Below are 19015 nucleotides of genomic sequence, written 5' to 3' on the forward strand. Positions count from 1 at the left end.
ATTTTGTACATATACAGAATACCTAAGATACCTATATACATAAGCGTTAAATACTCCATTTTTAAATAATTTAAATTTAAACATATGCATACCTAGTACTTTAAATTGACAAATTTCCTAATCCACAAAACACCACAAATTTATTTACCAATGGTCGATTTTCCTAATCATGAAACACCTAATGGCCATTAAACCATTAGGGCTTTAAATTTTTAATTACTAATTTCAATAGTTATCACGGTGTTCTGCAAGAGTCAAAAGATATATTTGGTGCGACGACGAGCGAAGCGAGGAGGAGCGTGTTAGGTTGACCGTGTAGTGACCAAACAAAATATTGTATAAAAAAGTCAATTTTTTTAATTAATAGATAGCCGTTTTCTTTTTAAAATGTGCTTCATAAATGGTCTCCAATATAATAAATTCAGTTGCCAAATAATTACTTGGTACCTGCCTAAAAATAAACAAAAGCTGTACGGCATTAAAATGTTGTCTCATATCTATTAATTTTAGTACCCATTTCTATTTTTTTTAAACTACTCAAATTCGATTAATTAGTTGACCGGTTAAATACGTGCCGATTTAAAATAGCGTTCACGTCATCGCGACATGACCCTCGGGCATTGACCTTTGTGTAACATACGCGACAACATGACAGGGTCAGAGACAGACACCGAATAAAGTGACAGATGCGCGTAACATAAAAATGTTGCCCTTTTTTAGTTAGGATTTTTCATGTCATTTTTACCCAGAATCACGAGCTCATTTTGCCCTAATAGGAGAAAAAGTGCCCCGAGATGTTCAATATTTTTTGATATCTTCCATTTATATGATATCTTGAACTGTATTCGAACTTACAACTTATATTTTGATTTCATTTGGATCTGTTTTTAAGAGCAGTCGCACGTTGCCTGCATATGGTTTGACGCGAGCAAGTGGCGGTGCGTAAAGCTATCCAAATATTCAAAATGTGATCCAAATAACATTAAATTCCAGAGACTTCGATTCCAGAGGGCCTAGTCAAGAAAACAATCGTACATCGACAAACGCCAAACAAAAAGCATGTTTCGGGATGACAGATGCTACGAAAACTTACGTGACTATTTCCATACATAGAATCAAATTAGATCCAAAAAAAGCGTTTTGAGGAATTAATTCCCAGAGGTGTGGATAAATTTTGGGGGGCCTTGGGAGATACATTTTACCTTGGATTGATAAAACCACTCGATGTAGAAGGGACCCACCATCAATTACAATGTCACTACCAGCAAGGTTGTTGTGGATCACTGGTGAAAAAAAAATCTGATTTTAACACGATTATAAAAAAAAGAAATTCAAAGTGGCGGCCATTTTTTACAATCTTTTACTACAAACTCATATTAAGGTATCTTTCGGATCCTCAGATGTCAATTTTTATCATGATTAGAGTAAATTTTCCGTCGGACGTACCGTTTTTGAACTACAAACAAAAAACTGAAAAAGAGTAAATTTTTTTCCACAACTCCTGGAATAAAGCAAACTCGGATTACACTAATTTAGAACCAAATGAAGGTATTAAGACGATTTTCACGCCACTGTTCGGAAATGTGGCAATAGATGGTCTAAAACCAAGCTGAAAAGTAGGCAATAGCTGTAGCACCTGACACACCACTACTACAATGTTTCATTGTTATCATCATCTGTCATTGGTGACGGTTCGCTACAGCAATGAGTATCATTTAAAACATAAAAATCAATAAAAGTTCTTTTTTGGCGCAACTTTTTCCTTCAAAAATAAAATTAGGTTATAGGACCAATTTCTTGTTTAAAAAAATAGAAATGTCAAAACCATTCAGTTCATTTTTTTTAGCAATTATCCATTCAGTTCATGCTTAAGGCGTTTTTTACTTTTGTAGCTGTTTGTGGTTTTTTTTAGCAAAAACGCTTCTAAGTTTAGAGTCGGTTCGAAGCAAATAACAAAAAAACGCCTCTTTAAAGTGATAAAAAAAGTAAAAAAGGCGGGATCTGAAAATATTTACTGAATTGGATAGTGTAAATTGTGTTTGACTAAATAATACAAGAAACACGTATTACGCTCGCTATAAAAATGAGTTCTTCTAGTGAAGAAAATGATACTCTTACGCTGACGCCTACCGAAATTCAAGAGACAGCACGGGCAGTAGCTAGTAATTTGCTATCAGAGAAATCGCGGGCTAGTACTTATAGTTATGCAAATGTTTTCTTATTTCCTCGCAGTAGTCGTGAAAAGCAGTATGTAATGCCTCGGCCGGAAACGCTAAAGATGGACTCGTATTATCAAACGCACTCGTCCATCTTTTAGCGGTTTTCCGTCCTCTCCTACAATGTACTATTCTAGCTTGCTGGGAATTAATTCCTGGAAATAATCTAATTTGATTGGCCTAACATTAGTTAAGTTTCAATTGGCGTTTTCTATTCAACGATTGTCACTTGGATAGCCTCCTTGCCTGTTGCATCCATCTGTAACTCAACTTACTTACCTTTCAACGTCTTCGAATCTCTCTCTCCTCGACTTTCTCATAACCAGAACTTCCTTTTCCAGGTAGTAAAGATGATGATAGTAGTAGTGCTGATCTTCGCTGTGTGCTGGCTGCCCTTCCACGTGTACTTCGTGGTGACGGCGTATTACCCGGAGCTGACCAATCAGGAGTATATCCAGGAGGTGTACCTCGGCATCTATTGGTTGGCGATGAGCAACTCCATGTTCAACCCTATGATATACTGCTGCATGAATTCAAAGTAAGTACTTATTTGTTACATCACAGGGCCTGCAAAAGGAGCAAAAATTTAAAAGCAGACCCCTTAGACGATCTAGTATCTACAGTAGGTAAGTATTCTAATGGGCACAATATTTTAAAAAAAACCTATGAAAAAATTTACACATTTTAGGTAATTAAAAAGGACCTAATGAATTTTGATTTAAACAAAAATTTAAGATGTTTAAAGCAGTACCTAAATCTAAGACAAATTTGTGTTTCCGACTTGACAGCTGATGTACCTACACCCATTCTTCACCCACAATTATTCATAAAGAGCGTATGCACATTTACAGTCGCTTTAAGTACTTACATGGCGCTGTACGGCTCCATAAAATATTTTTTATGTATGTAAGCGTTAGGGTGGAATCACATCTGTCAGCATCGAGCCGCATTTTATATATGAGAAATAGCTCGTTAGTATGAAGATGCGTACGCATCGGAAAGCTGAAAGCATGCGTACGTATGTTCATACTAACGAGCAATTTCTCATATATAAAATGCGGCTCGATGCTGACAGATGTGATTCCACCCTTACCTAACGTTGACAATCCAGCTACCACAACATGTACGGCGCTTTACGCTGCCATCTAGTTTACCAGTATGTGCGTTTTACCTGTGCGTTTTTTTAATCATCCACAGATTCCGTAGAGGTTTCAAGCAGTTCTTCCGCTGCTACCGCACGTTGGGCCCGGGCGGGCTGCGCAGGCACCGCGCCTTCGGCACGGACCGGCTCGAGCGCTCCGGACACAGCCTCTCGCCTAGCAGGAAAAACGGTACAAGTACGTTTTTACCCCCTTCCTTGCCCCAGGCTATACGGCCCGATTCGAACTTTAAGATGCGTCAATTAAAAGATCTAGAAACGGTATGGATTAGATATGTCAGTGTCAAATGTGACGTTTCTTCAAACAAAAACGTCACTTTTGACACTGACACATCAAATCCATATCGTTTCTAGATCTATTAATTGACGTATCCTAAAGTTCGAATCGGGCAGATAGTCGGATCAAGCTAACTCCAGATTTTGACGTGATAATGTCTGAAAGTGTCATAATAAAAAATATGACTTTTATGGTGATACTTTCACTTTTTGTCCTTTCTTCTTCCTCGCGTTATCCCGGCATTTTGCCACGGCTCATGGGAGCTTGGGGTCCGCTTGACAACTTTCACTTTTGCAATTGCAAATTCTTAGTTTGGTCCAACTTTAGAACTAGTTGAATTAAATATCCCGCTTGTTAATTCAAGTATATCGCAAACCTGCTCAAATTTGGCTTGGAACAGTGATTCTCTAAAAACAGGTATATAGATACCTAATTCCTAATGAAGGATGACTCACGTTAGACCGGGCCGTGTACAGGCCGCGTAGCCAAGATGCGAAACGCTTACGCTCCGTAGCGATCGAAACGCAACTGTCACTGTCACACTAATATGGAAGAGTGATAGAGAGACATAATGCTTTTCGTTGTCGAAGCGATAGCGATTGTAACCTTGGCTAGGCCGGCTGGCCGGAGCTTCCGGCGCTTACTTTTCTATGAGATGACAGGCGATCACGTGATGCTTTCCATAGAAAACGATGCGCCGGAAGCTCCGGCCCGGACACGACCCGGTCTAACGTGAGTCTCTCTATGCTAACTGAACTAGATATACACAGCTGTTTCGCAGAGTATAACTGTTTTATTTAAATCAGGAAAAACTGAGGAAGTTTACGGTGCTACACACACCAAACCCGAGAGATGTATTAAAATGTCTGCATTGAGGTTAAGAACCCGCAACTGCTCATTACAGAGGGCTCTAAGGGGGAAACTTTCCTTTGACAGATTTTTGTATGGTTTACTTTGTTATTTTTCACCATCTGCCAAGAAAAACGCCAACATGTAAAAAAAATACGCTATCATTTTTCTTTCAAATTAGAAATCGTCTCTACTTTGATAAAATCTCGTATCTCACACTGCTACTCAAAGTTGAAAGGTAGTAACTCTGTATGCATTCTGTACATAGATACCCCATTTTTCTTTTGATTGACAGAACAAGATACGAGTTTATTTCAAAGTAGTGCCGAAATTCTGCCGCCTTAAATCTGTCAATGGAATATTTTCACCAGTCCGCCATCTGCGTTGAGCTTACTCTAATAATTGTAAATAAATCCTGTACAGTTAAAATTTTGCTTTTAATGCATGCTTAGTTTAAATCTAACATAACTTCTAAATTTAACGGATTGTTTTTGCACGATCCTAATAAGGGTGGTTTTACACTTGTAATGGACCCCGGACCTAAAGTATGGAAAATGTGATTTTAGTTAAATATCTTGAGATTTTGATAATGTTATAGATTTCAGAGTAGGTACTATACAAGTCTCTAGGGGTGCTACCACTGTTTCCGAGTCCCTTTCAGAGTTTCGACTGATTTTGTACTAGATAACAAAGTATTAATTAGTACTTTAACAAGATTCAATTTCCAACTATTTATTTAAACAATTGACATTAGATTGAACCTATATTGCGATAAGCTGGCCATTTAAAGAAAGATAAAATGACTGTAATGTCAACTTCAAACGTATGTATATTCAACTTTAAGGTACCTACTAATACTTTGTTATCTAGTACAAAATCAGTCGAAACTCTGAAAGGGACTCGGAAACAGTGGTAGCACCCCTACACTTTTGTTCAGGACTCTGAAATCTATAACATATCAAAATCTCAAGATATTTAACTGAAACCACATTTTCCATACTTTAGGTCCGGGGTCCTTTTACTTACGTTACGGAAGGTGTCATGATAATATATTGCTCTCATGGCATAATTATAATCAATACTTATAAGTGTAAGTCCAGCCTAACAAACGAAATTACGAACAGTATATTCTTGTTCGTAGGTTGGCCTAGATTCTTCAAGGCACCACCAACAAAAACGACCAAATTCTCTACAAAACCGCCAGGCTCCCCTCATTTGCTGCATGCACACAAAATACACAAGTAGGAGGTGTAATTTGGTAATTTATTGGTGTTATTTGTATGGATCATAAATAAATAATACTGGCATTTAGAATCACACTACCTTTTTAAATATAGTTTAGCCAGGGACTGTCTCATTTCAAACATAATAGACATAGAGAATCATACTGTCTTTGTCTTACGCTATAATTCGTTTTTTTAGCATTAGAAGAAGACTACGCGATCTTGACGTGTCTTTTGATTGAAAAACGCTTTTTAAAAATCAGTAACTATTACTTATTAAAGCAAAATAATGTAAATAATCGTATATGATTCATAATTGTTACATATTTGCCGTGACTTATTTTTCAAAAGTGTTTTTCAATAACAAGACAAGATTGTTTACCTTTTTTTCTAATGATAAAAAAACGAACTATAGCACTAGCACCCAAAAGAAAGGGATGAGTATACATTTTCTTTATTTTTTTTACTGACAAATTGGGATTTCCAGACTATATACGTTTACCTATTACTTTAAATAACCGGCAATGCATATAAATATACAGAGTGATAGGGTACAGGCCAAAGAGTAGTATAATATATATGAGAGGCCTAATGGCGGCTTACATTACTACGACATCCGCCGAACTGTCAAAACCCGATTCCGGCCCGATTCTACATTCTACTTTCGTTCTTAGAATTTACCCAAGCTATTTAAAAGTTATTTGTTTTACAAGGGGGCAAAGTTGTTGTTTAACCGCTCGTCCTAATATTGATACCCTAGCAAGCGAAAGATTCCAAAATTGAACCACTCGCTACGCTCGTGGTTCGAAAAATGGAATATTGAGCGTTGCGAGGGTTTCAAAAAATCAAAAATCAAAAATATACTTTATTCATGTAGGCCTAGCAACAAGCTCTTATGAATCGTAATTAATCTTAATCTAATTATCAGAGCAATTTATTGATGTTAATATTATTCCATAATAAAATTGGATTATTATACATATCAAATTTAACACTAAGAATTTCACAAAAGGATCTTCAAACATTAAAAAGATTGTATAAAAAAATACTAGTCTAGAATTTCTAGAATAAAATCTAAATGTCAAAAAAAAGCATAAGTAACAAAAGGAGTAGATAGTATTACATCGGAATATCCATTTCCTCATCAATAATCAAATATACCTAATAAATAAATAATCATTTCGAATAACAATTAATCCCACGTTGTAATATCATTCATGTAGTCTTGTGTGGTATAATAAGCTTTAGAAATAAGTTTACGCTTTACATAATTCTTAAATTTATTAATAGATAATTCAGTAATATGGTTTGGAAGCTTATTATAAAATCTTACACAATTACCCATGAATGATTTTTTTAATTTTATGGAGCCGAGTGAAGGGCACTGCGAGCTTATGTTTATTTCTAGTATTAATATTATGAATTTCACAATTTTTCCTAAAATTTACAATATTTTTAAAAATTTTAAAAGCACGAGGGTTAAACAAAATTTGCCCCCGAGTGAAACACAAAAATTTTCACCACACCAACCCGAAGCAAATACTGAATGTAAAATATCAAACAAAATCAAATCCAAATGAATCTTATTAAATATTTATGATCCAAAATCATCATTTAAAAGTCAATTCTACCAGCAAACATAAGAAAACAACTAAAAATTTGCATTTGATTACTTTACCTCACATGTGAATAAAATGCAACTTTGCTATCAGTTTTTGAAGTGCAAAGTAAGCCTTTCCGAGCTGGTGTGGTGAAAAAAATATATCATAGATGACATTCATTCTGGATAAGACCAATTATTATAAAATTATTTACTGGTGATTACTAGACTGGATTCGTTGAAATTTTATTGAACTCGTTTAAACATCATCCAGCGTGTACAATAGGCTGTAGAGATAACTGGCCCACCTACTTAGAAACTTGTTTGCGTGGGGGTCAGTTATCTCTACAGCTTACGTCATTTAGGCGGATAATTAAGTTCAGTATTCTAAAGATATTAGAACGAAAATACATATTGCGAGATTAAACTCACTTCTTAATAACTTTTGGGAGAATTGCTCACAAAATTTCGATTTACAAAAAATTACTCGGACCTAGGAACTACTGTAGTATGGCAAACCAGTTTGGTTAGTAGAAAAAAGGGGCAAATTTAAAATCTCTTAGCGCAAAGATATCCGTCAAAGAGGTACTTATCTCTTATCGACTTAAGTACCTCTTTGACGGATATCTTTGCGCTAAGAGATTTTAAATTTGCCCCTTTTTCTACTAACCGAACTGGTTTGCCATACTACAGTAGTTCCTAGGTCCGTATATCTCTTATAGACTTATACAACATTTGAATTTAGCGCCTTTTTTTCTACTAACAAATTGGTTTGCCAGGCTATTAGTTATCAGTGTCATGTATTTAATTTGAACGGCAATTTCATCCGTAATAAAACAAATGAATATTGAAACCAGTGCCAGTATTAATTATTTCCTGAATTCAAAATTGTTCTAAAATTTATTTCCTCGAATTTATTTAGTCCTTCATCAGTAGGTAGGCTAATTTGACGTTAGTTGTGCTTGCTCATTCTCGCTTGAATTAACTGTCGCTTCAGACATTTACATTCATCCATTTTTGGAAATCAGAATTTTTATTTTTAACTCCGGCTCCTAAAAAACTACTGCGAAAAGGAATGTCAGATCTGCAAGCTTATCTTTTGGTTATATCTAGATTAATTGTATAGCTAAAGTAACTAGCTACTTTACACAAACCAACTCATGTAATGTACAGCCGGCCTAGCCAAGGTTACAATCGCTATCGCTTCGACAACGAAAAGCTCTATGTCTCTCTATCAAGCGATTTACATTCTCACGCCAGCCACGAGACGAGCCGTTAGCCGCGCCACGAGACGCGAGTGTAAGCGGTGGGCTCGTGGTTCGTCTCGTGGCTCGTAAGCTCGTCGAGCTAATATAATTTAAACACTAACGGCACGGCATAAGGTTTATTACCGAATGACAAGCCGAACGCGAGTGTGTCGAGGCGAGCCACTAGACGCGCCGCGAGCCGAGCCGCGAGGCGCGAGTCTAAACCGGCTATATCACTCTTCCTTATTAGTGCGACAGTGATAGTTGCGTTTCGAACGCTACGGAGCGTAAGCGATTAGCATCTTGGCTACGCGGCCTGTAATTATCAGAATGAGAATATGCAATTATAGTCATCTGCAGGAACACTTGACACCTCTGCAGATAATTATTTAATTATAAACTACCTGCAATTAACAATATACCTACATATAACAGCGATGAAATATGACATTCAGATAGTATATAATAGATAGACAGATATTTGACGCCCTGACGTAAACCACGCGAAACGCTAAGTCTAGATATCAGTTCCCTATCTATAATAAGATTAATGACAATGGCACCAGAGACCTATTGCATAATAAAATACAAGCTAGGTAATACTATTAGTGAATTTACATACAAAATCACTAATTAGCTTGTATTTTATTATGCAATAGGCCCCAGATATGAGATTTAAGGAAATAGGTGTGGCGCCCTGACTCGGGGCGGGCCCGAAAATGAAGTCACGAAAAGCCTGAATAAGATTATTTTATTTTCATCAGAAGTAGATTACCATGTAGGTACAGCATTAACATATTTGAAACGTGACGTGAGGGCGAGACGTCATTATTTCCATGCTTTTTAGGGTTCCGTATTTATTTTTGTTCGTGTATGTTATTTGTACGCAAATTACGATGCACGCACAGCATCATTTGCATGAGTATGTTTTTGTTGTTCTACCTATATTTATTGTGTTTATGATAAATTATTACAATGTATCATAAATAGCTGTAAGATTTTAATGCCCATTAGTGAAATCATGTTTTGCACCGTATCATTTTCTATACAATTTTTAGTATTTTTACGTATGAGCCCTAATAAAGTACCAGGGGCCTATTACAGATTAATTTGGAACGGAGACCCATTTCTCAATTTCTTTCTCTTCCCACAGGTACGCTCAGAATGTCGATGCACAGCACGTACAACAATACAATGGTGATGTCCACCTGACAACGGCGTCGCGCGTCCGCCGCGCCAGGCGAGCGAGCGACGACTGAAGTCGAACGCACGTGGATATGACGCGCCCACCCCTCGCGATCTTACCTCACCCCGCAAGATCTCTACGCGTAAGCTGATTGGTCGACCAAACATAGTGACGGTTGGCTTTAAAATGTAAATGAATGTGCAAAGTAAAGTTTATCATAAGGCAGGTTTGTGCTTGTTATAAAACTACTCGTATGTGTCTGTTGTAGTTAAGTTCCTCTTGTCGCGAAAGAACTATGAGTTAATTTGTCAATCAACTTATACAACTTAAAATTATATAAATGTCAACGACTAATCTATTATCATTGCTATTACCTATTACTTACCTTGACTCAAAAGGAAAAAGTGTATTTAAATTATAAGTTATATATAAGTATATGTATGTATATAGATCAGGTACCTATCATAAAAATGTTAATGTAATATTGCAGTGATAAGCCTAATTGAACGTATATCAGAATTAAAAAATGTGTTCTGTTATATTTACTTAATGTTTTACGAGTAGGCATAGTAAATAAACAATCAATTTTACCCGAAAGCTCCAAAAAGTGAAGGATTCGAAGGCTATTTTTTTTATTAAAATCGGCATGCAGCACACTTTTTAATTCCGATTTGTCGATTTCAGATGGAATGGCCCTAATATATAGCTCTACGGTTAGAGTGGATAAGCGTTTTAATCTAGTTTTTACAAACTTTTTACCATGCCATTTGATATAGATCTTATTTTTCAGACATCAGCTAGAGATGGATTAATTTCGAATATTTTGTTGATCGGATATGAAAATATCAGCCAATAAAAAAAATGCACTAGTAAAAATGCTTTGCCAGATTTGTGCTGGTGCAAAGATATACAACATATCCAGGAATAATCCTATTAGGCCAGTCAAATTCGATCCAAAAAACCGGACAAGTGCGAGTCGAACTTGCCCACCGAGGGTTCCGTCCTTTTTAGTACCTATTTGTTGTTATAGCGGCAACAGAAATACATCATCTGTGAAAATTTCAACTATCTGACTATCACGGTTCATGAGATACAGCCTGGTGACAGACGGACGGACGGACGGACAGCGGAGTCTTAGTAATAGGGTCCCGTTTTACCCTTTGGGTACGGAACCCTAAAAAGCGTTTTGAGGAATTAATTCTCAGCAAGCTGGAAATCATTCTAATGCCTTCATTTGGTGGCTTCATAAATGCGTATAATCCGAGTTTGCTCCATCCCAGGAGGTGTGAATACATTTTGGGGGCCTTGGGAGATACATTTTACCTTAGATTGACAAAACCACTCGATATAGAAGGAAATCAATTACAATGTCACTACCAGTAAGGTTGTTGTGGATCAGACACTGGTGAAAATATTATACCAAAATAAAATTCAGAGTGGCGGCCATTTTTTACAATCTTTGACTACGAATTCATATTACGGTATTTTTCGAATCCTCAGATGTCAATTTTTATCATGATTAGTGCAAATTGTCCGTCGGACTACAAGCAAAAAACTGAAAAAGACCAAAAATGTTTTCACAACTCCTGGAATAGAGCAAACTCGGATTACACTAATTTAGAACCAAATGAAGGTATTAAGACAATTTCCAGCTTACTGGGAATTAATTCCCGGAAAAAATCTAATTTGACTGGCCTATAGGGTAACAGATGCAACTAGGTATGCAATATATATAGATGACCGCTTCGAGATTCGCCAATTATTTGATGCTGGATTTACCTTGGGGTATCTGTCACCAATGTCACTATGTACACCCAGCTGCAAAAGTACATGGCCACTTTAATAATGAATTCCATTCATAATGTGTCCATGCAATTTTGCAGCTCGCTGTACTTGTAATTAATCTGTCGATCTAATGACGTATGATATTATAAATACAAAATATATGTTCAATAACCATATTTATATATATTCACACTCGAGGTACCTACAGTACCTACACCCTAAAAAGCATGAAATTATTATTAAAACTTTTGTATCAATAAATATATAAGTATTTATCAATGCCTAATTAAATTACATTTGATAGCTTTTTTTAAAATAATACTGTGATGTAAATATAATCTTCTCAAAGAATAACCTAAGCATATTATATACCTAAATTATTTGGTCGAATATAATACTTACTCAGATAATAAAGTGTAAATAAAACGAAATGTATGTACATATATTTTTCGTATAATACGTAGATATTGACATATTATTAATTATAAAGGTTAAGAAGATATGTGAAACTGGGAAAGAAATAAACTAATAAAAATGATAATATCTTTTTTTTTCATTGCTATTAGTCCCCTTCAGGTAGGTATAAATCTTGAACTCCTTTTGTTATTTCTATAACTGCCTAATAATTTATACGTTGACAAAAAAATGGAATATTATTCCACGTCCTTTTGAGAATAAAATAAATAAATAAATATTATAGGACAATTTTACACAGATCGGCCTAATCCCACAGTAAGCTCAATAAGGCTTGTGTTGTGGGTACTAGACGACGATATATACACAAATATACAAATACTTACATACATAGAAAACATCCATAACTCAAGAACAAATATTTGTGATGAACACACAAATAAATGCCCTTACCAGGATTCGAACCCTGGATCACTACCAACTAGGCTAGGAGGCCGTTAACATAAAATTAATATTAATTATTTAACTAAAACACAACGTATTATTTTCAAAATTTTCTCCCTTGGCTTTGGTACACAAATCCAAATGTTTTTTATCTTATCAACAATATCCCGCAGTTAAAAAATATAACGTATTTTCGGGCTATTCTGTTTTCACATTTGTAAAATATACCATCAATCAATGTCAACATTAAAGAGACAAAAAATATAACGTTAGCATGTCAAGAGCTGACAAAATATTGAGAACCGCACCTATGTTATGTAAATGTTGGTGATTTTGCGCAAAGCTAAAATGCAAGAAAATGCTAGACTGTTTTGTAGCCATATTCCTTTATGCGTGTCGCATATAGCTCATTCAGGCTAAGCATAAAGGGAATAAGCATACTTAAACGTTACTACCGTAATATTCAAAATTTCTCTCCGCGGTAATGTTTTTATATAAAAGTGTACCTTATCTTTACGGGCTTACGGTCTAATATATTATTGGCAAAATCTCATATTGAGAAGTCAGTCTTCAATTGAAAATAAACAAATCTTGTTGAGGCAACAACTGGTAACAATTCGCTATTTCAATTCGTAGCACAAACAAACGTCAAAGGATGTGCTACGATCGTAGTTTGTGCTCGTAGCAAGTTCGTAGCAAGGTCTACAGACCATGAGCCCTATTCAGATGTAACACATAGTCTAATAAAACATGGTCTTCTCTTCCCAGAGTGACACAAGCCTACGTCACAATAACATTGCCACTTTATATAGCGCTATCGCATATTATCAGTTTTGTTATCATATAGCGCTGTCGCATGATGACGTAGGCTTGGGTCAGTCACGTGGTCGGAAGCGAGTACCAGGCGGAGTATATTATTATACCATGGATGTAACACTTGATTCGGTTTTGATCTTATTTTGATACAATCTTGAAGATCGCTCACACTGATTGGTCCATGCGAAATGAAGTGAAAGTCGTGCGTGAGATATGCACCAGTCACGAGACATCATCAATGTCGTATCAAAACCAGTTCAAAATCATAACAAGATGATATATCTGAATAACGCTCCTGTAGACCGTCTTTGTAGTTTATGCAGAGAAGCAGAAGCATAATTGTAGATAATATTGATAATGTGATTTGATTATACAGTAAATCCACATCTACATAGAGGTAGGTATACATAATATAGGTATACAAGGTGTCGCGTTCAGTACTTACGAATCAAAAGAAGGGCATTCATAAAGGGCATTTTCAGCGAAATTTAATAAGATCGAATCGGTAGGTTTTATGATCAGCTATTATTTCTTTTAGCCTTCGTCTTGTCCATACTGAGCTGTACATCCTGAATAAAAAACAATCTCGTCACATATATTGATAGACAACGCAGAGCCTAAACTATTGAACCTAGCATATATTCTTAAATCTACCCATACAACCATTTCCAGTCGCCGTTACGACGCGGTGTAGACACATCTTGTGTCTAAACCGTCTGTTTCGGTCACAATTCCAGTCGCAGAGTCGTCGCCGTGTCGACACAGTTACCAGAAATGGGGAAGGGTCGACACATGGCACAAAGTGACATAAAGTGTGGTCGCCGTGTGCACACATTGTTACGAGTTTGCGACTACTTTATGCCAAAATCATTCGTTCATTTTGTTCCTGTCAAATGGAAACTGTCAGATGGAAAAATAGTTGAATAAAAATACGTGACATTAATACGCCATCTCTAAAACGGATTACAAGACGTAATTATATATTTTTTGCATTTATATTACAATAGGACTTAAATTATTATGGGGAATTAAACTGCTCGAGTGATTTGCTCTCTCTCAGTGCCTGTGTTCACAACTATATTATTTGAAGCCATGGTATAATAATATACTCCGCCTGGTACTCCATTCCCGTCTTTTCTAGGTCACCTAACTGACACGGGCCTACGTCATCATGCGACAGCGCTATATGATAATATGCGATAGCGTTATATATAGCGGCCATGTTGTTGTGACGTAGGCCCGTGTCACTCTGGGAATGGAAGACCATGTTTTATTAGACTATGATTTGAAGCATTTTTAGTACTTCGATGCGTATACTATACTTAAATAACAGAAATAACGCTTTACATACTACGAAACTTGTTAATTATGATGTATAAATATGGTTTAACCCTTTAACGGACAAGACTGAAAAAAATCCTCAATTCAAGCCTCATTGCCATCATATAGTCCTAAAAATTTTGTACAAGAAAAAAATACAAAAAGATGGTGTTACAAGGTGGTCTTTTTTGAGACCGCTGCACTATAAAGGGTTGCTGTGAAATATTGCAGTCACAAAGTAGTCGCAATATTTCGACATTGTGTCGACTCTGTGTTGACACATGACACGCGCTGTCAAAAGTAATAACAAAGTTACTGGTATGTTACTGGATTTGCAAAATAGCTCCTTGTGTTGATTTGTTTTCAGATATTCTCAAAGTGTAAAAATGCCGTGGTCAGAGATGGGCATTAATCGATTAACTGTTTATTCGACTAATTAATGGAATAAAAAAAGTTAATTCTCAAATTTTAATCGCGATTAGTTTAGTCGACACTTACTGACTAACATAGATTGAAATTGAATTAATCTGAATATTAATCGAATAAATTATCGATTAAATCTCGATTGAAAGTTGACAGGGGGCCATTTTTGTACGTAAAAATAATAGAAATGTCTTGCATGCAGATGGTAGCAAAACACTTTGTCATAAAAGTCGAGATGGGTGTCGATTTATAGGTTTTAGAGAGTGCCGATTTCGAAAATAATGACCATTTTGGAATCCGAAATGGCGGCCATGCACTGTGTCATAAAAGTCGTCATGTATGTCGTTTTATACGTTATACGGGGCCCCAATTTTGAAAATGATGACCATTTTGGAATCCAAAATGGCGGCCATGCACTATGCCATAAAAGTGGTCATGGGTGTCGTTTTATAGGTTTCAGGGGGCGCAGATTTCGAAAATGATGACCATATTGGATTCCAAGATGGCGGCCATGCACTATGTCATAAAAGTCGTCATGGATGTCGTTTTATAGGTTTTAGGGGGCCCCGATTTCGAAAATGATGACCATTTTGAAATCCAAAATGGCGGCTATGCACTATGTCATAAAAGTCGTCATGGATGTCGTTTTATAGGTTTTAGGGGGCGCAGATTTCGAAAATGATGACCATTTTGGAATCCAAAATGGCGGCCATGCAGTATGTCATAAAAGTCGTTATGGCTGCCGTTTCATAGGTTTTAGGGAGCGCAGATTTCGAAAATAATAACTATTTTGGAATCCAAGATGGCTGCCATGCACTATGTTAAAAGTCGTCATGGATGTCGTTTTATTGGTCACGGTCATCAATTTCGAAATCTGCACACCTGTTTCAAATAAGGTATCGGTAGATGCATCCTAGTAAGTCAACAACATCTATATCTACTATCGAAATGTACTTTTGATAGTACTTATGTAGTAGTACGAAATGTAATCTGAAAGGAATCAAGTAATTTATATTCCTGTGCCTAATGAAGAATCGACATTGATTTCTATTACTAGTAATTGTAGTATTCGAAAAATTGATTCCTGATTCCTCAAATGGAATTGTACTGGAATTCGGTATTGTTAGATTACAAAGTAATCTAGGAATCGGTAATCAGATTACAAAGTAATTTCAAGTAATCGTGGAATCAGGAATCAATTATGAAATGCCCATCTCAGACTAAGTAGCACTGCATTTAATTGATCTGTTTGGCGAACCGCGAGTTCACAGTTCGGGGCGAACTACTATATGTATAGGTTTTAGGGTGTGCAGAATTCGAAAATTATGACCGTTTTAGAATATAAGATGTCTGCCGTGTACGTTGGTCATGGTCATCATTTTCGAATTCTACTCTTCCTAACACCTATAAATCAACATCCATGACGGCTTATATGACAAAATGCACGGCAGACATCTTGGAATCCAAAATGGTCATCATTTTCGAATTCTGCACTCCCTAAAACCTATAAAACGATATCCATGACGACTTTTATGACAAAGTGCACGGCAGTTATCTTGGATTCCAAACTGGTCATCATTTTCGAAATCGGCACTTCCTATAACTATAAAACGATATTCATGACGACTTTTATGACAAAATACGTAGCCGCCATCTTGGATTATAAAATGATCATCGTTTTCGAATTCTGCACTCCCTAAAACCTATAAATCGACATCCGTGACGACGCAAGTTATCTTTATTTTCAGATCTAACAAATTGCTACAGAATACAAAGGACAAAAAAGAAGCGAGGAGCTAATGAAACAAGCAAAAATACAGATGATTCCTCGACGCAATTGGGTGATTCTTAAATTGTGTCCAGATTTTTTTGTCATAAAAGTTTTTATTTTTCACATATTACTCTCACAAGTTCCGTGACATTTCGACCTTGTAATTTTTTAAGTAAATGTTTTTGTTTATCTATGAGGATCTCACTAGAATAATATAATTAAGGTATGTTTATATTTGATGATTGAAATAGTAACGCAAAAAAAATATTTGTGTCTTATATTCCTGCCGAAGACTTTTATTTTACCTTTTCCTTCTACACAAGTTTGGCCAAGTAATAAGAATTTAGGGCTCTCAATTTTATTTTGACTTCTACAACAGTAAAGCTACGAGGCCATGTTTGGTATCGTTTTCGTATAAATTCGCAGTACCAAATTTAGTTAAGGTATCACATTGACACCATTCCGAAGTAAAAACTTATTAAAATACTTTCTTTTAAACTCCTCTTCACGCTTAAACTGCTGAACAGTTTTAATTTAAATTTGGTACACATATATTTTGAGTCCCGAGACAGGACATAATAAGTTATCTCAAAAATCATCCTTTAAAGGTGTGAAATGAGGTGTAGGGGGGAATTCAGAATTGACTTCTTGAAGTTAATACTGTTTAAGTTTAGATTTGAAGTCATGTTTTTTTATCATTTTTAACTAAATCAAAGATGTAGACCATCCCAAATTTCATATAAATCGGTTCAGCGGTTATTGATTTCCCGTACAAATTTCCACGCCACTTTTCACACCTTCAAAAGATGATTTTGGTTATAAGATCTATCCTATGTCCTGTTCCGGGACGCAAACTATTTCTATACCAAATTTGAACGAAATCGGTTCAGCGGTTAAGCGTCAAGAGGAGTTTCAAAAAAACCGGCCAAGTGCGAGTCGGACTCGCGTATTAAGGGTTCCGTACATTAAGTCCGACTCGCGCTTGACTGCACATTTCTAATAGGTTTTCCTGTCATCTATAGGTAAAGAACTATTTTGTGTATTCAGACGGACATACATACAGACGCACGAGTGATCCTATAAGGGTTCCGTTTTTTCCTTTTGAGGTACGGAACCCTAAAAAGATTTTTTTTTATTTTGTGGAATGGTGTCAATGTGATACCTTAAATGGATTCAGCACCCCAGATTTATACGAAAACGATACCAAACACGGCCTAGCACCTTCACTGATATAGATATATCAAGATAAAATTGAGAGCCCTAAATAAACTTTCAAGAGCGGATATCTCAAAAACTATTCAACATATCGAAAAAATTGACTGAAACTTGTAACAAATTAAATTAACTTTCATTTTGTATAAGTGGCCATGTCGCTGAGATGCATAGTTTCCGAGATATAATCGAAAAACCGGAAAATGGGACCTTCAAAGCCCCCTCTCTCCCCCCCGCTCAAGGGCTACGGCCGGGGACTTTTGATATGTTCACCTCCTAACTTGTCAAACCGAGTTACGGAGTCAAAAATTGTGTTCCGAGCATTTCCCTCTACAACTTTTGGAGCATTCGTTGCCTGACCTAAGTAGCTTATTGCATTTCTTTAAAAACTTTTCTGTAAAAGGTTGACGGGTGTTGGGTGTTTATATGGTTTCGGTCGATTATTATCATTTGCATTGCCCATGATGACTTACTAGAATTACGAGCACACGAGACACTAATAGTAGTTTGACAAACCTTGGTTTTCAAGAGATATTTTATATTGACATTTGCTGTCAGATTTAGTCGCAAACCGCACGCAAAGTGCACACAAATGTGTCGACACCTTGTTACGGAAAAGTGTACACACGGCGACGACACTTTGTTTCGAAACAATTCTAGACACATTGTGTGGACTCTGTTACGACACATCTGACATTTAGTTACCACTTTGATGATTCTGCGACTGGAATGGTTATATGGGTAATAAGGTAAACGTACGGGCGCTCGACGCGGTCCCAGTACATGTCATCTTGAAACTTAAGTCATTGTGAATATAGGTGACAGCAAGGTGTCATCTATTAGGCATTAGCATGTCGAGCTCTCTAGTACGTTTACCTTATTGTATAATGTAGAATTCCCCTAAGAAAGGATTTTTATATGTAACCCCTAAGGTAATTCAATTTCGGAATCAGATGACTTAGGGTTAGGTATTATATTACAATCTAATAGCTCACCACGTAAACACCTAAAGAAGATTCTTAATAAATAAACAACCTCAACTCTCAAAGAACTCTCAACAAAGCGTTCTAATC

General features: G+C 36.2%; 1 protein-coding gene across 1 annotated transcript in view; it reads left to right on the plus strand.

Moving 5' to 3' along the window:
• LOC134792470 (tachykinin-like peptides receptor 99D) overlaps nucleotides 1–9972 on the plus strand; it is a 35736-nt gene extending 25764 nt beyond the window's left edge. The window contains exons 8-10 of the mRNA XM_063763753.1: nucleotides 2558–2754; nucleotides 3414–3553; nucleotides 9725–9972. Coding sequence (XP_063619823.1) covers nucleotides 2558–2754; nucleotides 3414–3553; nucleotides 9725–9783 — 396 coding nt within the window. The 3' untranslated portion in view covers nucleotides 9784–9972. The remainder of the gene's footprint in view (nucleotides 1–2557; nucleotides 2755–3413; nucleotides 3554–9724) is intronic.
• The last annotated feature ends 9043 nt before the right edge of the window (nucleotides 9973–19015 follow it).

This window comes from Cydia splendana, chromosome 7 (assembly GCF_910591565.1).
Source record: "Cydia splendana chromosome 7, ilCydSple1.2, whole genome shotgun sequence".
NCBI lineage: Eukaryota > Metazoa > Arthropoda > Insecta > Lepidoptera > Tortricidae > Cydia > Cydia splendana.